Genomic DNA, 24,739 nt, shown 5'->3' with positions numbered 1-24,739 from the left:
ATGGAGTTACTTTCAATCCTCCTGGCAACTAATTATGAGATTGCCTGTTGCTACTGTAGAGGTAAACTAAGGTCTTCTGATGGAATTACATAGTTTCCTATTGTCTGAGCTTATTATAAGATCACTGATATTAAAATATTCTGATATGAATTCCCTAAAGGAACATTTCCATTACAGAAAAAAAATAAAAGTTATGTATATGATGCTATATTATGTCTTTCCCCTGTGTATCACTTGAATGGAACTGAGTTGTAGTTTTCTGCATGTCAGATGCCTGAGTGAGACAGCTCCTTGCAAAGCTCCACCAGAAACACATAAGCAAAATTGATTTTAAATGTATTCTATATGTTTAAAATCTAAATAAAGTATAATGGATTTTATCTGGGTACTGAACAAACTTGTATTCCATATATCAACTGGAAACCATACCTATGTTTATGCACCAACATAGTGGATGGGGGTGAGCTGATTCAATTTCTTTCATCTAAGATGGATAGCCTGGTAAAATATTAATTAACTCGCTCAAGAGAAAGCAGGTATTAGCCTGGGTCATAGCTCCAAAGCCTCCAGTCATCCTGCTCTTTACAAGACCAATAATCTGATTTGTCAACACTGCTGGTGGTCCTCTATGTATAAAAATGTTTGGGACTTTCTTGCAGCCTGCTCTACCTATACCCAGAATAAGCCATCTAGAAAAAGACCTGCAGGACTTCTCTCATTGCCACTACCATAGGTTCTTTGGCAGCATATCTCCATGAATTTTGTTATTGATCTGCCTTCTTTTCCTGGCTGCATGGTATTAAGGGTATTCAATTTTCAAAGATGGCCCACTTTGTATCCTTGCCATGTTTCTCCTCTGACAGTTAACTAGCTAAATTGTTTATAGAAGTAATTTTTTCACCTCCATGGCTTACCTTCACATATCATGTTTGACTGTGACGGGGTGCAATTCACCTCCAAGGTCATATGAAAGCTTGTGAAGATTGAACTGGATATTTCCTCAGCCTATCACCTACAGACCAATGGACAAGTGGAGAGTACCAACCAGGTCTTGGTCAATAACCTGAGACACATCACATCAGCACGTCATGATGAGATGATTGAGCCTTCCAACTACCCTGGGCAGAGTTCTTGTACAATAATCACGTCAATGAATCATTGTCAGTGACTGTGTTCTTCATTGTTTATGGCCGACAATCAATAATTCATCTTTAAGGTGCCTGTTTCCTCCGGAGTTCGAGCAGTTGACTCTACACTGGCAGTTGACTTTACTGTTATTTGTTTCAGATCTGGCAGGAGTCCAAGACCTCTGTTACAGGTGTGTAGTGGATCGTAAGTTAAGATCTCCACCTTAATTCTCCCGTGTTGATAAGTTCTGGCTTTTCTCGAAAAGCATTGGGCTTAAAGTATTGTCCAATCACCCAGGTCTGGTGGTTCGGACCCGCTAACTGTCTCCTGTTGTTCTGCAATGGGCCCAGCCCCTGCTCCACAAGGATATCCCTCTGCTGGCAATAGGATGTGTGTGTTCCCTCTGACTTTTAAAGGGACAGTGCATGCAGCTTAGTTTTCCCCAGCCAATGGCTTCTCATCTCCTATTCCATTTGTCTGCCTGTCTATCCACCTCTGGCCATGATTCCTGACTTTAATCATCTACTGCTTGAACTGACCTATGCTTGGTTACTGTACTGCCCCATTGCTGCCTGCTCTGACCTCGGACATGTTCCACATGTTCACATGTACTTAACCTTACCTTGGCTTGTCTCTGACTATGGTTGTCCCTGAATACCAAGTGTTCCACACTGGTGTCTTTAACCTCTGTGGGTCATATTTCAACCGCACATAGACTACTCCAAGAGGTAGTGGCCTGGTGGCTTCTCTGTAGCAAAATCCAGATGGAGCAGGGGACTGCCAAGATAATGCCCTTAAGTCAAACCTGTTGGCTGACATAATGGTTCCACAGCCAACTGCTCATAAAAGTGTGGAAAATTTCTAAATAAGGGTTTATATGCTATCAGCATCCATTAAGGGATTAAGATATGTTGGTTTTCGATTTTATCAAGGGCTGCTGCATTTTTATATTGGTAGATTTAAAAACTATAGCAAAAATCCCTTAAGGATTGAGTGTCATTGAGTGTTAATTATAGTTACATTACATAACTGATGTGTAGAAGCACAAAGCAATAATGTACCTAACATATGCAGGCAGAAAATTCCCTGATGATTTTTATTTATTGAAAGCCGAGCTGTCAGAAATACTAGACTGTGACAAATGTGCATTCAGCATTTAAAGAGAATCATGTGATGTTTTCCACAAGTAAGTGACTTTTCAATTTCCTGTCTCATAAGGGTTTGAGTATAATGGAATTTCTCAAGGGAAACATTGAGTTGTGTGCTTACAACTCTTGAACATTCCATATTATGTCTGTGACTGGAGCACTGGATTCAAATAAATGACCAAGGTAGTGTTAGGAATCTGTGATGTACAGATAAGAACTATTGTGACATTCAGAAGATGAGATTTTGTCTGATACGAGGGGGCATCATATATGGTTTATCTTGGTCATACTATTCTTGAACAGAAAGTGATAAATATATATGCGTGTGCATTTACCCAATTAAAGCTCCAAACGGTAAACCCATATTAGACTGGTTCTGACCATATAAAAACAAATACGTAATAATTATGCTCTCTTAATCCCAGTTATTTAAAGGGGTTATCCAGTACTATAAAAATGTCCCCTATATGCCAGGCCCCTTACAGTGAATATACTTGCCTAGCTCCCCGCCCCCCTGCTCCACTCCCGGTCTTCGCACCGCCACTGCTGCTTCTCCCCGTGCAAGGATGAAAACATCCGTTGTCGGGGAATGCAGCCAATGGCAGGCAGGGACGGGGGCGAGCCTCCCTTGCATTGCGGGTGACACTAGGAAAGGCTCATCCCCGCTTGCCTGTGGCTGCTCCCCCTACACTGGATGTTTGCATCCGTGCATGGGGAGAAGCTACAGCAGCTGGGTGGGGACCAGGAGTGGTGCAGGAGAGTGAGGAGTGGGGTAAGTATATTCACTCTGAGGGGCCCGGCATATGGGGGACATTTTTATAGTATTGGATAACCCCTTTAATTATTCTTTTAGCCAAGATAATGGTGCTTACAAGGACCCTATATGGAACCATTTAAAGAGCGGACACATGTTATCCTTAAGAGACACTGTATTCTCTTCTTGAGAATACTTTCATAATTCAGCAGGCAAGATAAGACAATATTTGGCATCACAGTGGCTCAGTGATTGGCACTTGTGCCTAACAGTGCTGGGTACTAGGTTGGAATCCAGTAAAACACATAAGATACATGAAATGTTATATGTTTTTCCCTTTGTGTTATGGACTTCCTCTGAGAGCTTAAAAACAAAATGATAGTTTAGTTGGCTTCTATGAAAGTGGACTTATTATGTGTATAAACTAAGTGAGTTACATTGTAACAGCCATTGGGGACAGGAACTGAGTGGTGACAACCTTTGTACAAGGTTTTTGACTGTGTTGGTTCTATAAAGGAAATTAATATCCAAAGTCAATTTGTTCCAAAACTTTGTTTTAATGCTATACAGAGACCTGTCTCCATACACCATTAAAATCTATGTGCTGCGGCAAGGAAAAATTTGTTAAGTCCGAGGTACCAGCCAGTACCAAAGCCAACTTCAGATTCTGTAACGATCGGCAGGGTGGTTCCATCTGCAGCACAGCGACTCCTCCCACTGGGCGGAGCTACCCCATATAAGCCCCGTGGCAGCTATGCACAGTGTTCCACTAATTTGGAGTGTGCACCGTGCATACTGCTACAGAAGCCTCCCCCATAGGCATTGGATCCGGACCCCGGAACCCCTGGGAACCTTATTCCTCACTCCGCTAACCTCCCTGGCAATCCGGGACGCTACTGAGGACTCTACCAAACCGCAAGTATAATGAATTCAGTGGCTGAATATAACCTGGACTATCAGTACCTTCCAATTAAGCAATAATATCCAAGGCACTCTGTTCTCTGTATAACTTATGCAAGTGAGGTGTGTGTTATGGAAAACAAGATTCATGGACTGTAACTGTTGCCTACATCAAAATGAATTACTACATCCACCTGTAGGGCGTATGGCATCTCGCCGCTAATAATACATTCAGAGCAGGGAACAGGTGTATGATGTCAGGATCCCTAACTCTCCGCTCAGTTGTTTGAGAGAGCCGCCTGGGAATCCACTACTGAACCTGATCTATAACCTCACTTTCCTTCTGGGTCTTGGGCACTGGTTAATGCAACACGATTCCGCAGTTGAGATCCTCGCAAAACAGCTCGGTGCATTACAGATTCCTGTCTTTAAAGTCGTAGAATCAAAGTCTCATATTATTCACCAAAGTGTTGGCTTTGGACTTAACAAACTTGCCCGCCGGTAACAGCATAGGCATCTTTCAAAGTAGGGTGCTAGAGGGAATTAAAGCCCTTTTATACCCTCAGGCACACAAAAACATAGATGTAAAGGAAGAAAAAGCATTGAAGTGGCTACAAAGCCAAAATAATATAGTTGTTAAACTGGCAGACAAGGGGGGCAACGTGGTTCTCATGACCAGGGAATATTACCTAAGTGAAGCTCACAGGCAGCTGGGGAACACGCAAACATATGAAGTATTGCGGTCTGACCCTACATTTAAAACACAGGGCCTCTTAAGGAGTCTCCTAGTTAAATATGTAGAGCTCAATGTATTGTCACGTAAGGTAGCTGAAAAATTAATACCACTCTTTCCAAAGAAACCCACTTGGTATTTTGTGCCCAAGGTGCATAAGTTGTTGACTCGGCTCCCAGGCAGACCCACAGTCTCGGGGATTGAGTCAGTGACTGAACCACTTTCCAAGTGCCTCGATTGGCTGCTCAGACCTATGGTACGGCATGTACCGTCATATTTGAGTGACACTGCCGATTTAATCGTGGCACTGCAGTCCGTGCAGTAGCAGGGGAACTATCGATTAGTGTCCCTTGACGTTGAACGCCTGTACACGCGCATCCCACAGGATGAAGGCATAAAAGCTATAGCAGAAATTTTGGGCAACACAGACAAGAGTGAAGCCTTTAGGGACTTCATCAGTGATGCCCTCGGCCTAGTCCTTAAACATAATGCCTTCATGTTTGGGGATGGGTAGTACAGGCAAAAGTTTGGGACAGCAATGGGCACGCCAGTTGCATGTACTTTTGCAAATTTGTGCCTTGCTAGGTTTGAGGACAGGTACATTTATTCAGTCACAAACCCTTTCCTCCCATACATACAAACATACCACAGATTCGTGGACGACATACTTATTGTATGGTCAGACACGGAAAACACCTTTAAACTGTTTGTTGAGCTTCTCAACCAGACGAATGACATGAACATGGTGTTTACATACAAGTTTGGGGGCCTACAGCTTGAATTTTTAGATGTACTCATATCTGCTAGTGATGGTGAGTTGATGACTGAGGGATATCATAAGCCCATGGCCACCAACTCGATGCTACATTATGCTAGCTACCATCCACTTAGTGTGAAAAAAGCAGTCCCTTATGGACAATTTGTCAGGTTGAGACGCATCAACAAAAGGGATAAAGATTATTGAAAGCAGGCTCTAGACCTAAGAAATTGCTTACTGTCCAGGACCCTAGTAGTCTCCTGAATGATGCAATTATGAGGGTCACTCATCTGGGCTTCAAAAAGCAACCGAAAATAGAACAGGCTCTAAATATAACAACACAGAAAAATAAAAAATCCTTGCATGTTTTGATTTAAGTTTAGCCCCCTAGCTGATCAAATATAGAAAACCATAAAAGACAACTGAGAGTTAATAGAAAATGACGAGAGTCTAAGTGACATCAGAGGCACCCATCCTATAGTAACATTCAGGAAGTACCATACACTAAAGGACAGATTAGTCCGTAGTCGCTTTCAGGAGTTAAAAACGGAAACTTGGCTGCAGGGGTGGCATCCCACTGGTAACTGCCGCTGCAGATAATTGTCCCTGCTGCAAGTTTAACCCACAATGGGAAACTGATATTCGGGGGTGTACAGCACACAGTGAACACTTTGATTACTTGCAGAAGTAGATTTGTAGTCTACCTTATACTTTGTATGTGTGGCAGGTTCTATATAGGTAAAACAATAAGGAGTCTTAATGAGAGAATAAAGGAACACCTTGCTTCCCTCACCTCTGAAAAGGGCTGCCTGCACCTTATACATCATGTAAAACATGATCATGGGGGAAGAAGTGAAGTACTCAGGTTTGCAGGTATTGAGATCGTAAAGAACCCGCCCCAGGGCAGAGACAGACATCGGGAGCTACTTAGAAGAGAAAGGTGGATACTGCGCACAGATGCGATGGGTCCCTTGGGATTAAATGAGAAAATAGACATGGGAGTATTCCTGTAGAATTGCTATGATTTATGTTTCCATATACATGTTTCTGTTTTTTTGGTTTTAATTAATGCAGATAGCTTCTGTATTGTGAACACATCTTTGACCCTAGTCGGACCTCACAGGTGAGCGCCACGGCTGGGCGCCGCCCAGTGATGTCAGACAAGGGGTGTGCACACAGGTATAAAAGTAGGCATTCTCTTGCCGTTGACATGCTGGTTTCGCTCAGTGCACCGCATCTCCCGGATTGCGGACCCATTGAAGTGAATGGGTCCGTGATGCGGGGTGCACAGACGACAGATGTAGCTGAGCTCTATATAAAGAGGTTCAGGGAAGATAGGTGTAGCAGAGCTGATTCCCCAGCAGGGGGAGGGGCCTCAGACACTGCAGGATGCCAGACTGATGAGTCATACTTTTCACATGAACGAGCACACAGGACTCAGCTCTCAGTGTGATGTCATAAGGAGGTGTGGCCGGCTTTCACTCTAGCTGCCTAAGCCTGCCCAGCCTTATCTGCAGAAAACCAGGAAGTTACCAGCAGAGTGACTGCATGGAACGCTGAATGAGCGAAATGAGAATACCCCTTTAAATATAAATTTTAATGCTGTATGGAGACGGGTCTCTGTACAGCATTAAAACGAAGCTTTGGAACAAATCGACTTCGCTCACCCCTACTACCAGACAATGGCCTTCATGTTACAACATGAATGTGTTAATGTGCCTAAAAGTAGAGAATAAAGCAATCTTAACCTAGTAGACATTTTGTAGGTTAGAAATAATAACAAAGGAAAGAGCATAAAATAAATTTATTAGTGCTATAATCTTATACACAAATGGAGGATAATTAAATACACACTGACAGGGGAGGACTGAGAACACTTCCAGGCCCCACCCATATCCCGCCCGCCTCCAGCCATGCCCATGCTTCTGCCTCCAGTCACGCCCATATCCCACCTCCAGCCTGAAGAGGGGTATTTCTAACAGTCCCTCTAAGTGCCCATTAATTACGGTTGGTGGCTGGCAGGCTATGGCTTGCTGGCTACCGCTGGTAGTCTGTGGCTTGCTGATTGACAGGCTGTGGACTTGCTGGCTGGATGGCTGTGGGCTAGCTGGCTATGGCTTGCTGGTTGGCAGGCTGTAAGGTTGCTGGCTGTAGGCCTGTGGCTGGATAGTTGTGGGCCTGGGGGGGCTGGCTCTGGGCCTGGGCCTGGCTGGCTCTGTGGCTGGCTGGCTATGGGGATGGCTCTGGGCCTGACCTGCTCTGGGGCTGGCCTGGGCCTGGTTGGCTCTGGGCCTGGCTGGCTCTGGACCTGTGAAAAGAAAAAAAGATAGAGGGTTAATCCAAGACTTCCCTGAACAAAATTCAGGGGAGGTCAGAGAGTAACAGCCAAGGCGCCAAAGGGTGGATATTTTAAAGATTGTTCAGAGTTATAGGTTGGACAGCTATGATAAAGCAATGGAAGTCTAGAGAGGCTGCCGATGGTGGGTACATATGTGCGGACGACCGCTACGTATGTGATAGTGAGATAAAATAAAAAGGCAAAAATAGGTAACCACACTGGTGGCACCAGTCTATCTATAAGAAATGTTATCCATAATCAGGCTATTGGGTATGCCCGTATAGACTACTCAACGTTTTTATACATATATCAGTATATAGACATACAGTTGCAAGAAAAAGTATGTGAACCATTTGGAATAATATGGATTTCTGCACAAATTGGTCATAAAATGTGATCTGATCTTCATCTAAGTCACAACAATAGACAATCACAGTCTGCTTAAACTAATAACGCACAGAGAATTAAATGTTACCATGATTTTATTGAACACACAATGTAAACATTCACAGTGCAGGTGGAAAAAGTATGTGAACCCTTGGATTTCATAACTGGTTGAACCTCCTTTGGCAGCAATAACTTCAACCAAATGTTTCCTGTAGTTGCAGATCAGACGTGCACAACGGTCAGGAGTAATTCTTGACCATTCCTCTTTACAGAACTGTTTCAGTTCAGCAATATTCTTGGGATGTCTGGTGTAAATCGCTATCTTGAGGTCATGCCACAGCATCTCAATCGGGTTGAGGTCAGGACTCTGACTGGGCCACTCCAGAAGGTGCATTTTCTTCTGTTTAAGCCATTCTGTTGTTGATTTACTTCTATGCTTTGGGTCGTTGTCCTGTTGCAACACCCATCTTCTGTTGAGCTTCAGCTGGTGGACAAATGGCCTTATGTTCTCCTGCAAAATGTCTTGATAAACTTGGGAATTCATTTTTCCTTTGATGATAGCAATCTGTCCAGGCCCTGACGCAGCAAAGCAGCCCCAAACCATGATTCCCCCACCACCATACTTCACAGTTGGGATGAAGTTTTGATGTTGGTGTGCTGTGCCTCTTTTTCTCCATACATAGTGTTGTGTGTTTCTTCCAAACAACTCAACTTTTGTTTTATCTGTCCACAGAATATTTTGCCAGTACTGCTGTGGAACATCCAGGTGCTCTTGTGCAAACTGTAAACATGCAGCAATTTTTTTTTTGGAGAGCAGTGGCTTCCTCTGTGTTATCCTCCCATGAAATCCATTCTTGTTTAGTGTTTTACATATCGTAGATTCGCTAACAGGGATGTTAGCATATGCTAGAGACTTTTGTAAGTCTTTAGCTGACACCCTAGGATTCTTCTTCACCTCATTGAGCAGTCTGTGCTGTGCTCTTGCAGTCATCTTTACAGGAAGGCCACTCCTAGGAAGAGTAGCAGCAGTGCTGAACTTTCTCCATTTATAGACAATTTGTCTTACCATGGACTGATGAACAGCAAGGCTTTTGGAGATACTTTTATAACCCTTTCCAGCTTTATGCAAGTCAACAATTCTTAAGGTCTTCTGAGAGCTCTTTTGTGTGATGCATCATTCACATTAGGCAATGCGTCTTGTGAAAAGCAAACCCAGAACTGGTGTTTGTTTTTTATAGGGCAGAGCAGCTGTAACCAACACCTCCAATCTCATCTCATTGATTGGACTCCATTTGGCTCACACCTCACTCCAATTAGCTCTTGGAGATGTCATTAGTCTGGGGGTTCACATACTTTTTCCACCTGCACTGTGAATGTTTACATAGTGTGTTCAATAAAAACACGGTAACATTTAATTCTTTGTGTGTTATTAGTTTAAACAGACTGTGATTGTCTATTGTTGTGACTTAGGTGAAGATCAGATCACATTTTATTACCAATTTGTGCAGAAATCCACATCATTCCAAAGGGTTCACATACTTTTTCTTGCAACTGTATAATATAGTATATAAACGTGCTTCAGTGGTTAGACACAAGGATCGATATAGCTGTAGACACCATGACCATAAAAGCATGTAGAGGTCAGTGTGGTCCCCCTTAAGTCTATGGGGTGTCAATGACCAACAGTTGGCCCACAGAAGACAAGGTAATTAAAAGAAACATAAAAAAGGAACACCACTCACTTCACCAGGGAGGAGTTTTGTGGGATAAAGCACAAGACACCCACAAAACTTCCTCCCTCGCCTTGGTCGCTTGCAGAATCTTTGGAAGAAACATCAGTCCCTCTACATAGCTATAGATATATACACACATAGATATAGATATATACATAGCTATAGATATACACACACATAGATATAGATATACACACACAGATATAGATATATACACACATAGATATTGATAGACAAATACACATAGATATAGATATATACACGCATAGATATATGATATATAAACACATAGATTCACACACACACACACACACACAGAATGTGTTACTATTTGAATGCATTGGATGGCGGCAGGCTCTGCGCAGAGGAGACAAGTGGTGGTGATCAGATGTGTAGATACTCCTGATCTGTGTCCTCACTATTATGTACAGGAGGCTACAGAGTCTTACCTTACCAAAAAAGATGTATGAGAAGAGAAACAATAGGATTACATATATATATATATATATATATATATATATATATATATATATACCATAGGCAGCTTGTGCCCCCAGCTCTACCCATAGGCTCTCAGTCCTCCTGTCCACCTGCTGACCAGTCCCACCACATATCAACCATTCTGCAATAATCCCTACATTACTCCAGCCTCCTCTCTTACATTGGGAATGCTTCAGATTTGGTTGATTTCATTGGTAATCAACAAAATCCTGTTGCTTGCTGGATTTTTAGTAATTTACACTGTAGGGTATTAATTCCCAGTACAGGATCGATACCTTAGTAGACGATACAGCAGTAAGATTCAATATACCTTGTCCATAGGGCTCTGGTCGGCCAATCAGGCTACTCAGATGCGGCTCCCACTGTTTGCAGCGCCAGTGTTGAAAATAATCTGGCCTCAGCGTTGCCTGTGGAGGCATTGCACATTGACGTCAGTACTTCACTTCAGTACGCGGCGACGACGGCAGACCTCCGTGCCGCACAGGATGCCATGGCCGGGCCCCTCCTCTTGTGTAGCTCCGGCTGTCTGGCCATCCTCCCACTTAACTTACATGATGTGAGGTAATTAGCTCCAGCCGCCGGGCCCCATAGCCTACCTGATGTTGCGGACAGGCTAAATAATTTGCTGTACCGGGCGGCAGCCGCGGGGCCCCCTTCCTGGCCGGGCCCTCGGACCACGTCCGAAGTGCCCGACCACTCAGTCCGCCCCTGCACACTGATCCCAATAAAGTTGTAAATAATAATTTCTACTTTTAATTTGAGATAAGGTCTTTATGTCACTTTTTTCATAGAAACATAGATTGTGTCGGCAGATAAGAACCATTTGGCCCATCTAGTCTTTCCTTGCAGTATTTCTTTTAAATGAAATATACCAATGTTTGGAGTGGGCTATTGAAGGGGGAAAGATGGTCACTGCAAATTATCCTCACTTCAACATACAGAATGCAGATGTCTCCAGTAGTGATGAGCGAATACAAGGTTCACAAAGTGGACTTCGATCTAAATTCCAGGGAAAATTTGACTGACAATGAAGCTGAATTTCCTTGTGCTTTGTGGTGATGAATCAATTTTTCCTAAAATGCGGTGAAAAATATCATTCTCACCTATGCGGTGACATCCCCATCATGACATCCCCATCATTGCGCCCATTACAAAGAAATGCACTTCGTGACTAAGTGAATTTCTTTGTGAAATTCAGCAAAGCAGCTAAATTAAAGTTTTGAAGACTTCACTCAACTCTAGTCTCCAGCCTTATTTTGACACCAGCTGCACCAGGATGGTCATTTTAACATGATTTGCATTATTGGAATGTGTTTTTGTTGGGTCAATGCATTAATCCAGTCAGTGGTTGCATCTGTAGTCTACAGAAGAAGATGCTGCTATGGAGGTTTTTTGTATGCATGATATTGGATTTTCTTTTTATTGAAAGGTGTTTTTTTTTTCTTTTTTTTTTTTAACTGATGGCTAATCAGCTTTATGAAGTGAAGGGACTTTGTCCCCATCATTCATCGTTTACCAGCCACAGCTCTTTATTTTAGTAGATGCAGTCCTGGGATTATAGATTTTACCTATTCAAGTAAAGGGGACCGGATTGAAATCCAAAAGTATTGTACAGAGCTATACTAGGCAGAGCAGTGTAAATAATAAAGGAGAGCCCCCAGACCCTTCAAACAGCTGATTGGCAAGGTGCACAATGTCATACTTTTGGCTGTGCCTCGTACTGCAGATCAGTCTCATTCACTTCAATGAATAATCCTCCCTGATCTGAAATACCTGTTGCAATCATAATGAAAAGTTTGTAGCTCTGCTTAGTTAACCATGAGCTTAAATTAATATATATTTGTATCGAAAAGGTGTCCTCTGAAAAATAATATCAAATACATGTAGGCTGGGTCAAAAATGAATCAGTTATTTGCAGTTAGATAGACCCAATAACTGGTGCAGGGAGACGAAAGAATGGTAGTCAGGCGGCACTGCGTACACTGGTGATGCCTTGATAAACCAGACCGTAATGCAGTAAAACAAATACTTCTCAATGTGGTGCTCAGCGAGAAAGATACTGTAAGCAAGAAGTTGCAACATGAGAAGAAGACAGGAATAAAGTTGCGGCACTCACCGAAGTATGTAGCAATCTCTTTATTATAGCTTCCTCGAAGGGTAGCTGAAGGATCCAGGGGCGGACACAAAGTTGCGAGCGGCGACGGCCATTTCGCGCGCGAGACCGCGCTTCCTCAGGCCACAGTGGCCTGAGGAAGCGCGGTCTCGCGCGCGAAACGGCCGTCGCCGCTCGCAACTTTGTGTCCGCCCCTGGATCCTTCAGCTACCCTTCGAGGAAGCTATAATAAAGAGATTGCTACATACTTCGGTGAGTGCCGCAACTTTATTCCTGTCTTCTTCTCAGATAGACCCAATAAGCCGGGTAAGGAAGGGGGTAAACACAGGTAACGGTTAACGATAAAAGGGATGCACCTATAGACCTTATAAAGCTGTAATACTCCATAGCAATACCTCCAAAAATATATGACAATAAATATAATTAAATGTCTTTCCTTTATACAATATAGAGAACTAAATTCATGAAATGCTCCCGTATCTTAGCCATTTCATTTTATTCATTGTAAAACACTGCAAGATTTAATAATTGAAATGAATGCATTTAGCAAATGGTGTTTTGAAATGCCTTGATTTTTACTATAAATGTGTAATCTATGAAACTGCAAGCTACCTGTGCACAAGGGTGAGTATCATACACCTGCTGGTAGAGCTGAAGAAGAAATATTTCTCCTGCTATGCTGCTTATTTTTCCTGAGGTTTCAGAGAGTTATTCATTTCTATGCTAAATAACTGGCTGGCTGCCCTTTATTGGGCACAAAACAAAAGCCGAAAAAAATGAAGGTTAAAGGACTAATATCTAGAATGAGGAAATTAAAAGTAGCATAACAAACATGTCCATTTTGCCTTTATAAAAATAGGCTTCAATGAAAAAAAATGAAAAGATAAAATAAGCGGTTCCATTAATCACATGAAAACAATTGAACCAAAGCATTCAAAATTAGTTTCCTAACTATAAGCCTAAATAATTACTAGAAAAAAACTTTAGTTTAAGAAAAATATTCAATTGTTTATAACAAGTAACATAAAGACAGAAATAACCTAAGGTTTTAACTCTTTTGAGTTTTTTAATACAATGTTTACCAAACAGTATGAATGGCATGTTAAAGGGGATGTCTTCACTTCAGTAAATAACATGTATCATGTAAATAAAGTTAATACAAGCCACTTACTAATATATTGTTATTATCTATATTGCCTCCTTTGCTGGCTTAATTCATTTTTCCATGACATTATACACTGCTCGTATCCAGGGTTTACGACCACCACTGCTCCAGTCTCCACACAGATACAAGGAAGCGGAGACTGGAGCTGCTGTGCATGTGCGCTCCCACTGATGGTTTGCGGGGTGGTCATAACCATGGAAACGATTGTTGTGGAATTCCACTTAGAAAATGCAGTCTTCAGGAAGAATACGTTTTTTTGCGGCTAGTTGGGAGCATTAACAGCTTCAATCGCACAAAGGAAAATGCTCAAAGGGGGAGAGGCCCACACTCATCTTATACACATAACCATCCTAAACCATACATACATGTCTTATCCTCATTGGATAGGTTAAACTCTCTCTAATACCCTACTGGATACATCCATGCATGGACAACTCATGCTTGCTTCATGTTCTTCCTAGCTACCCAACATCTGCTATCCATTACCAATAATTTATTCATCCTGTTTAATCTATAGCCTCTCACCCAAGTGAGTGATACCCCACCTTTGGAATGTGCACTTACATATAACATTTGGGAATGTAGTGTCATAATCAGGCAGCATTATACTATATATACAGTATTCCATTTTCTCCTTCACGAGCAGTGTATAATGTGATGGAAAAATGAATGAAGCCAGTAAAGGAGGCAGTATGGACAATCACAATATATTAGTAATGCCTTGTATTAACTTTCGCTACATGATAAATGCTATTTTCTGAAGTGAGACAACCCCTTTAAATATTAATATATTGCGGCAAGACATGGGCTCATTGTTATGCCTAGGGGATGGTGACCCACCCTAACCGCTTGATCATAACATGGGAGTGCCAATAAGGTGGCTAGATACCCTCTTCTTCTTTCAAATTCATTAAGCACATGGTTACTAATTAAATCTAATCTAATTATTGTTACAATGTAATTAAAGCCAATCTAAGTGGTTACATTTAGAGTGTTAGATTGGTATGTTGATTCACAGAAATGGTAGTTAAATTGAAACAAGCACATTAATATATTGTCAGTGTTTGCCAATATATCATAACTTGGGCTCCACCACTGTACGCTGGAGCATTCTTTAAAGTGATGTCTCACATTTCACAACACAATATTTTGATGGATAATTCTAGGTTTGGGAGATTCCTGGAAAATACTGCTTACAGAAATACATAGGGTGTCATTTATTAAGACTGGCATTTTAGACAGCAGTCTTAATAACGCCCCGCACTGGCAGTGGATCGCCGAAGTTATGAAGAGGCGCTAGCCTCTACATAACTTTGGCGCATCCAGCTCCGCTACTAAATGTAACCCAGCTTCCAAGCTGGCTTACATTGAGACCATTTTCTATGCCTAAACCAGGCGTAGAAAATAATGAATGAGGCATGTCTACAGGCCGTCCACTTCCCCTCAATGCCCACTTTTTTAGACCTGGTGTGAGCGGGAGAAGTCACAGATTGTGGTGCAACTAATTGTGCCAACATCTGCACCTAAAATACACCTAATATAGGCGTATTTCAGTATAATAAATGACCCCATAGTGCCTACTGTAAATTTGGTGGCCTAATGGTATGGGCATGTTCTTAAAGTGAATTTGTCACCACAATCTTGACCTATTATATGCAGCACTACATGAGTAGATAATAGGTGACACATTCCCTTTAAGGTTTTGAGTTACGGCCCTTATTTTCAGTGAACAATCATGGTAAGACATAAAAAAAAAATGTTTTGCTACTAACCTTGTGTCCATGTGCACAAAGCAAAGCCCTTAAACACATAGGAGGTAATTTATATGCAGAATATCTCAGACAGTCTTGTCTGTACTGTACTTTTTATTATGCAAATTTTAGCACATGATGGTTATTTGATTATACAAGCTATAGAAGTGTTTGCTTTAAATATGGGATTTCTTTTCTACTTTGTCAATGAAAATGTAGCAGCTTTATGTTTCTGACATTGAAGATGATCTGAACTGAAGTTTTCCTCTAGCCTCAGTACCTGCCTGAATTTCTCAAAGAATTAACTATTTAAAGGGAGTCTGTCAGCAGATTTACCCCTTTTTAACAGTTGCCATTATGCTGTAGCCGCAAAACAGATGATTAACACAGTACCTTGATACGCTTTGGTGGACTTTTAAATCTGCCAAAAACGAACTTTGATGAGGGCTCGCAAGTGCCCAGGGCGGAGTCCACCGGGTTGGAGCCCAGGCAGCTCTGCCTCTTCGGCTCTTATCCCCGCCCAGCCTCCTCCTCTGCTCGCCTATCTGTTGTCTCTCCCCCTCAGCGAGATCCCGCGCCGACGCGATGACTTCCTTGGTCGGGGCATGCGCATAAGCTACTGCGATGCCGTGTCAGCAATGGGCATCGCAGTGCGCATGCCCCGGCCAAGGAAGTTATCGCATCGGCGCGGGATCTCGCTGAGGGGGAGAGACAACAGATAGGCGAGCAGAGGAGGAGGCTGGGCGGGGATAAGAGCCGAAGAGGCAGAGCTGCCTGGGCTCCAACCCGGTGGACTCCGCCCTGGGCACTTGCGAGCCCTCATCAAAGTTCGTTTTTGGCAGATTTAAAAGTCCACCAAAGCGTATCAAGGTACTGTGTTAATCGTCTGTTTTGCGGCTACAGCATAATGGCAACTGTTAAAAAGGGGTAAATCTGCTGACAGACTCCCTTTAACATCAATATAGGAGTATACTTGAGACTTTTCAAATTATATATTTTTGCAAGGGGTGGCCAAGGGTGGTCAGTTATCTTTTAAATACATTTTCACAGATCAGATGAAAGTGGCACAGTACACTTTATGGTTATAGTTCACACTAATAGACATCATGCTTGATGTTTACAGTTTACATTAGCTACTGTCACAGAAAACATAACTTTTATTAAAGCACTTGCAAAGGAAAGGTTAGATTAAGATTATGGATCAAACATGTTTTTCTTGATGGACTTGGCGGTAATCCAACTTTCCCAGGTACCCAAAAGACAAATCTGCTGTGGCACTAGTTCAGAGTTGTTGTTTTTTTCTTGGTAGATTTAGTATTCTAAATAAATCACTGTAAAGGTGCACTACAATATATGAAATTGAAAATACAAGGCTAAACCCTCATGCTAGATGTTAAAATGAGACTTTAGCCAATATATAAAAATGAGACTTTAGCCAATATATTAAATTCAAGAATATATCGGATCCCCCGCACCCTGTCAAGGCACCCCTATAGTGTGTGAACACTGTCTGATAGGTGCTAAGGTCCGACTGACTCACAGTCAAGCTTCCACAACCTCTAACGTAAGATCACAAATACAATGGGAGGAGGGAGGAGGATGTGAGCCACACCCATAACAGGCTAGTGTAACACAGGCTGCCAGGTGCACCAGAATGTTACCAAAAATAGCACATTCCCTACATATAGGGACAAATCACTGAATAAAGTGGCCTAAATGGGAGGAAATGCTCCTACCGCTAAACCTACCGCTAAACCTACCTATAGTGTGTGAACACTGTCTGATAGGTGCTAAGGTCCAACTCACAGCCAAGCTTCCACAACCTCCAAAGTAAGATCACAAATACAATGGGAGGAGGCTGTGAGACCCACCTATAACAGGCTAGTGTGACACAGACTACCAGGTGCACAAGAATGTTACCAAAGATAAAAAAAAATGGGACATTTCATACATATAGAGGCAAATCATTGAATAAAGTGGCCTAAATGGGAGGAACTGCTCAAAACCCCAAATACTGTAGCGTATTTATAACTGGGGGAGCAAAATTTCCACATGTGATCCGCTGCAAACGGCAATCCCCAGCAAATAATGCATACAATGGAGGATGCCGGCAGCGGACCACATGTGCCACAAAAAAATCCTAAACAATATGGAATAATGTGTGAATTGGACTATGGGAATAAATAAATCACTGCAAAGGTGGACTACATTATATGCAAATGAAAAGACAAGGCTAAACCCTCATACTAGATGTTAAAATGGAACTTTAGCCAATATATTCTATTCAAAAACATATCGGATTCCCCTCACCCCGTAAAGGTATCTCAGTTAGCACTGGACCTACCGCTAAACCTACCTATAGTGTAACCATTGTAGATATTATTTTTTGGGGATTGCCGTTTTCATCGGATCACATGTGGAGGTTTTGCTCCCCTAGTTATAAATACGCTACAGTATTTGGGGTTTTGAGCAGTTCCTCCCATTTAGGCCACTTTATTCAATGATTTGCCTCTATATGTATGAAATGTCCCATTTTTTTTTATCTTTGGTAACATTCTTGTGCACCTGGTAGTCTGTGTCACACTAGCCTGTTATAGGTGGGTCTCACAGCCTCCTCCCATTGTATTTGTGATCTTACTTTGGAGGTTGTGGAAGCTTGGCTGTGAGTTGGACCTTAGCACCTATCAGACAGTGTTCACACACTATAGGTAGGTTTAGCGGTAGATCCCGCGCCAACTGAGATACCTTGATGGGGGTGTGCAGGCTACAATATGTTCTTGAATGGAATATACTGGCTAAAGTCTCATTTTAACATCAAGCGTGAGGGTTTAGCCTTCCATTTTTTATTTGCATATATTGTAGTGCACCTTTGCAGTGATTTATTTATTCTCATAGTCTATTCCATACATTATTCCATATTGTGTAGGATTTTTTGGTGGCATATGTGGTCCGCTGCCGGCATCCTCCATTGTATGCATTATTTGCTGAGGATTTCCATTTTCAGTGGATCATATGTGGAGGTTTTGCTCCCCCAGTTATAAATACGCTACAGTATTTGGGGTTCTGAGAATTTCCTCCCATTTAAGACAATTTATTCAGTGATCAGATTTTGTATTCTGCAGTCTATAATAGGTCCACATCAAGGTAGCCAAGTTTTTCCAGGAACCTGAAAGTCAAATCTGCTTGCTATTGCTTGCACTATTCAGGAATGGAGAGCGGTATTTATTTTGTTAGATTCATTATTATGTAGTCTATTTCCACACGGTTGTAACAAAATCTATTTTGTACTGTTGCACTCAGTATACTAATATGGAGCATCGGAGCAATGGGGAGGAGACACAGTCTTACTCTGTGGGCGTCTCCTTTTCCCCTGGCTGTAGCGCTGTCCAATCCCAGAGCAGAGCGTCACAGCCAGGGAGTTTTTTTTCTCCCTGGCTGTGATGCTCTGCGCTGCGATTGGACAGCGCTACAGCAATGGGAGAAGGAGACGTCCACAGAGAAAGACTACATATCCTCTCCATTGCTTTGCAAATTTGCAGGGGGCCTTAACGGGGCACAGGAGCGCTATTTAAAAAAAAAAAACTGGCAGGGTGGCAGCACAGCAGGGGGTACCGCGCAAGTACAGATATTTATCTCACTTACTACAAACTTATGAAAGGTCCTCTTTAAATAATATAAGAGCTTGCCCCGACATAGACATTGGTCGGAGATAGCTTAGAAATGTCACTATTGTCCAATTGCTTTTATTAATTATTCCTATCTTTACTATGTTTCCTGGAGAGCACATGCGCAGCCATTTACTGTAATGGCACAACCATGCAGCCTCTGAGGAATGCTAAGTACAGTTAACAGGAGACAAAGTGGTGCAGTGCTTTCAAGAACCTCTGCCACTTTGCTATAGTGATCAGCTTTGTCAGAGTGGTCAGATCAAACACTGTCTAGGTTAAGATAATCGATTATCTTAGGGAAATCTATTCATCATATGATATTTCTGACTTTCTGCATCAATTATGCCAATAATTAAAAATAAATCAAGGTATTTTGTCCAGAGGCTAAATAAGATAAAGAGTGCATACATTTAAGCTTGAGACTGTAATGATTTTACAATGGTGTTCTTTACTTAAGTGCAATGCTAATTCACCAATTTTTAATAGTTTGTTTTAAATATGTTTATCGTCTTCAGCTGAATGTGGAGCGACAGTTACTGGACACGAAGGAACATTGCTATCTCCAAATTTCCCTGCCAACTATGATAACAACCATGAATGCATATATAGAATTGAAACTCAACCTGGAATGGGAATACATTTACGGGCCAGAAGTTTTCAGTTGGTAGAGGGTGACATTCTTAAGGTAAAAGTATACTTGAAATTGTCTTTGGAAATTTAACTTAAAGAATATTTTAATCTGATTATTCCTTGCATCTGGAGAATACTGTACAGGTCACATATGGCCCTTTATAATGGAAGCTGTTGTAAGTAACATTGCCACACTAAACTCAATCATGTTCAACCTTTGGACCTCCAGAGTTTGTGAAAACCCAACTCCTAGCAAATCCTACAAAGCAAAGACTTTGAGAAAATGCTGAGGGTTGTTATAGGACAATTCAGATTAAAGTACCGCATGTGTTATGCTATTGTACACAGTTGCTCAGATTTACTAATGTGTCTGCACCTAGAATCTGCCTAAAAGGTGGAAACATTTTGGTGCAATTTGGTGCAAATAGAATTGTTCAAAAAGGGAATGGGGCTTAATGGGAAGAGGTGAGGCTTCGGGAGGACAGGCAGAGTGGCCTTCTGCATGGTTAGCCTTTATATAAAGACTACCAAACTATAATGTTATTTGATTTAAGCAACCACTATATACTGTATATTCAAAGAGTCTGAATAAATATATTATAGATCAGTATTAAGAAGCCAACAAAGGACAAATACATTTCTATACATTTCATTCTAACATAATGATAACCTGTTATGGCACACCTGGCAGTGTAGCATATGATGTGGGATGGAAACAACCAAGCTCTTTCACTGTTTCAATTTCCATACATTTCGATGAACACTGGCACTCACAAACCTGGCAAAATCATGAATCTCTTTTTTCCTTCTTCGCCAATTAAAATGGACCTTCTATTCTCAGGAATCCCCCAGTAGTTGGACCCATACCAATAAATACTTTTCTTAACAACTTCTACATTGCCATAATTAATATATGCACATTACTAATTTATTTGATGTTTTAAACTCATGATCAATTTTTTTATTTTTTTAAGTCTACAAGATTTGTTGTGTTACAAAAGTAATCAAAACTATTTCATGCTACTGTATGTACTTTTATATATATATATATATATATATATATATATTATATTTTGGCGGGCATATAATAGTGACCCCTTGTATTATTAAATTGTTATACTGCACTTTCTTTCTTATACCTTAAATTCAAAATTGCAGTCCTCTCATGCACCAAGTCAAAAATGCAAGATGACAGCTTAGCTTCAAATTTCCAATTTCCTTTTAATAGAAGCTGACAAGAGTGGACAATTTATTTTTTCTCCCTCATTGATGATCTTGGAAAAGACACTCTACACTGAAATGTCACCAATCTTTTTTTTTTCTTTATTGAAGTTGCCTAAGTAGATTATCAAAAAGGCTAGGTTATACAATCTCAAAGGAAAAGTACAGGTATAAATATTAATTGTATTGGGGAAAGGGGTTTTAACATGTTTGAAAACATAATTGATTATATAAGTCTTGACAGCATGTGGAGCGTTTTGATCTTTCATCTAACCTGCCAAAGTGAAGCACTTTATAAGAAACTTAAACTTTGGCCCACTGTAAGGATCCTGAAAACAAATTACATTGTAGGAATTGTTAGAGATATTTTCCCAGTGTCTGATTAGTTTTTAACAGGACTGCTTTGCTTTTCTGTTGTAGGTGTATGATGGCAAAGATGGTTCATCCCGACTTTTAGGAGCTTATACAAAAAATGAGTTATTGAAATTAACACTTAACAGTACTTCAAACCATTTGTGGATAGAATTTAACACAAATGGATCAGATACCGACATTGGGTTTCATCTTGTATATAACAGTAAGTAGTTTCCCCCCAATATATACTGTATATGTTTTGCTATGATTATTTTTTGTATCAGTCTTTTGCTTTGATTTATTTTATTTTACCCTAGAATAAGCCACCACTTACTGATAAGAGTTGGGTTGCAGACCCCCACTAATTCTGCAATTTTCCTTCAAAAAAATTTCCTGCACCTGGCCTCTGGTTATGCAGGAAAGTACAGCACCACCTCACTTCCTGCATAGCAAGGTTTATAGGAGTGCTGCTCTAAAGTGGAAGCTTTGCTAAACCCCTTCATTATTGGGATTGATTGGGAATCTGTGCAATTGATGGAAATAACCCCTAAAATCATTAATAGGATGGAATTGGAAACAAAATGCAACTGTATTATTGCTTTACATATTTAGTTTTTATGGTGTTCACTGTGCATGACATAATACTTTTATTCTGCAGCTCAATACGATTAAATAGATACATTTTTATAGTATAGAAAACTTAGAAAATAAAATTCTTTGCATCATCATGACACCAGAGCTGTGATACTTTTTATTCATTATTTTGATGGCACAACAGCCAAAAACTGATTTAGCCATTCTGATTTTTTTTTTTTTTTTTGGGGCTACAGCATTTAAAGCAGAAATTGGGAAGGGGTTAGAGGCACAGAGAAGATTGACATGAAGAATCTTGTGACTTTACAAATCTCTAGGGCAGACATTTTAATTCACAAAAATTAGTATGAATGAGTGTTCAATTTGCTATATGGACACTTTGGAAATAGAAAGATGGAATGGATAATGTCACAAAACCATGTCAAGGTGAACAGAGAGTTGCAGTTATGTTTAAAATACAGCATCTTTTGCTCAATTTAGAAAAAATGGTTGGGATATAGTAACTTAAAGAGGCTCTGTCCCCTGGTTCAAGCCTACCTTACCAGGCATATAGCCTGTTAGGGCTGATGACACAGACAAAAACTATACCTTTATTTCTCTTGTAGTAGGTCTGGTATGACCGAAAAAGCAACTTTAAAAAATATGCAAATGAGGAATTTGAGCACTCAGAGGTGGGCTTATGCCTTCCAAGCACTGTTTCTGTGGCGCCGCTGTTCCTTGCTAATCCCCAGTCAATGCAGCAAAGGGTAACAGGATTGTTCCTATTACCCAGTCTGTTACTTCCCCTACTGAACCCAGCTCTACATAAATGCAGTGGAATGATTCCTCCCTATCCTTTCCCTGCACTTATAGATCATTTTTTTCACCACAATCAAGTCTTTAATGGCTGTATCAAATTGAATTTTTCCTGAAATTCGGAGCAAATTCCACTTTGTCTGCTTCAATTCGCTAATTTCTAATTATTATTATTAATACAAATTTATTTGAAAGTGCCATTAATTCCATAGCACTGTACAACAAGAGGTTACATATACACAATATAAAAATTTGAATACGATAAACATGAAACTATCACTCGGTGTAAAGCAAAACCAGACACACCTAAACCAAATAACATAATAACCTCTCTCAGCGTGCGTCCTCTGCGAGGAGGAACAAATCGAGTGCTGTCATCAGGGGCGTGCCTAGGCAGTGTGTTACGAGGGGCACGGCCCAGCAGCATGTCTTACCCGACTCGTTCCGCCCCGCTTCCCCAGACTGCAGTGCTGGAGCCCGAACAGGTAAGTTAGTGAAATAATGGAAGAATATATATACTCGCCACTAAGTTTCCCATGGCTTCCAGCATTGCAGCTCTTGTTCTCACCTCCGATTTCCATTTACTTTACAACAGGATCATGTGGTTTATTACTGAGGGCTGTGAATGGCTGCAGTGGTCATGTACTGATAATAGCTTTGTTCCTGCTGTAGCCTGTAAATAGACCCTGGAGGTAAAGAATGGAGATGCAGCGCTGGAAGCAGCAGGACACTGACTGACAAGTTTATGTTATTACATTTGGGGACACTGAGGGAGTTTCTTATAACTCTGAGAATCCTTTCAAAAAGCATTCCATAGTGTTATTTTGAAATTGACTTTATAAAGGATTTTAACTTTCCTTTAGATCATTTCACAGTGTCATAATAACACTACATTTTAGAGGCTGTATCAGGGTTACAAACATCTGAACTTTGTCCTAATGTTCCATTGGATCTAATAAAAATCAACTTCTAGAGTGACTGTGGAGAAGAAAGTACCAGCACTAACACGTGTAATGGCAATATAATATTTTAGAAAACTTGGATTTTTCTGCCTAGTCCGATTGCGATATTTTCTTTTTTGTAACCAAATCAACTACTACGTGACATGGTTATTAAAAAAATTAAACATTTTAATTAAAATGAAAAAGAAAATGAATACCATTTTGACTTTCTATATGAAGCACCGTATAGGGGAATTTTAGTCTAGTTTCTTTTCACTTGAACAGGAAAGATTTAAGCAAATATGTTAAAGTTAAAAAGCTGAATAGAACAGCATATCTTTTGAGTCTGTCACAAATGCGAGAGTCGTTTAAAAATCCACAGGGTCTATCGCAATGCTGGGCAATACAAATGTATATAAGAATTCTAATCCATTCAAGCAGCATGAGGGGAAAGTGCAGCAACACCTTAGCAAAGGTTTTTTGTTCCCCATGGACCATCATGCTGTGTCAAAATCCACCAGCTATAAAGAGAATACTGTCAGAGCTGTTAGATTATACACTGAGTTATCGGTCATGTAGTTTCTTATTCATTGGTTCATTTATTTATATATGCAATACATTCTATAACTTTTATCAAATATCATTACTCATACAGATATGATGCTATTCCAGATTTCTTGTTCTGTTTCTTTCCTTTCAAGCCTGTAATGCATCATTTAGAATGAAAAATAAATAAATACATAAATAAAACTAAAGTAAAAACAGTTGTGCATTATACTACTAATTAAAAGTATACAAGAATACATAACTCTACTCTAGTGAAAAGAATCTGGATAGGTCATCAATATCAGATAGGTGTGGGTCCAACTCCTGGCACCCCTGCTGATCAAGTTTTTAAGGGGTTGCAGCATTAGTGTGAGCTCTGCTCCCACTTCTAAATTACCTGTGCAACTTCTTTGTAGAAGCAACGCATTGTAATTTCAACTGCTCACCCCATTTAATTTAATAGGATGAACTGTTGTAATTACACTGTGTGGCCGCTGAAAATGAGACAGAGTACTCAGCTGAGCGGTGAGGGTGCTGGATGTCGGACATACGCCGATCTGATATTGATGACTTATCCTGAGC

General features: G+C 40.8%; 1 protein-coding gene across 1 annotated transcript in view; it reads left to right on the top strand.

Moving 5' to 3' along the window:
* The window catches only part of CSMD1 (CUB and Sushi multiple domains 1), a 2,061,198-nt gene that overhangs the window by 1,374,719 nt on the left and 661,740 nt on the right, over window positions 1-24,739 (top strand). The window contains exons 22-23 of the mRNA XM_044291097.1: window positions 19,592-19,761; window positions 21,348-21,504. Of these exons, the coding sequence (XP_044147032.1) occupies window positions 19,592-19,761; window positions 21,348-21,504 (327 nt within the window). The remainder of the gene's footprint in view (window positions 1-19,591; window positions 19,762-21,347; window positions 21,505-24,739) is intronic.

The sequence above is a fragment of the Bufo gargarizans genome, chromosome 4 (genome assembly GCF_014858855.1).
Source record: "Bufo gargarizans isolate SCDJY-AF-19 chromosome 4, ASM1485885v1, whole genome shotgun sequence".
NCBI classification, from domain to species: Eukaryota; Metazoa; Chordata; class Amphibia; order Anura; family Bufonidae; genus Bufo; species Bufo gargarizans.
Note: the sequence above shows the minus strand (reverse complement) of the source record. Positions and strands in the feature narration are given on the sequence as shown.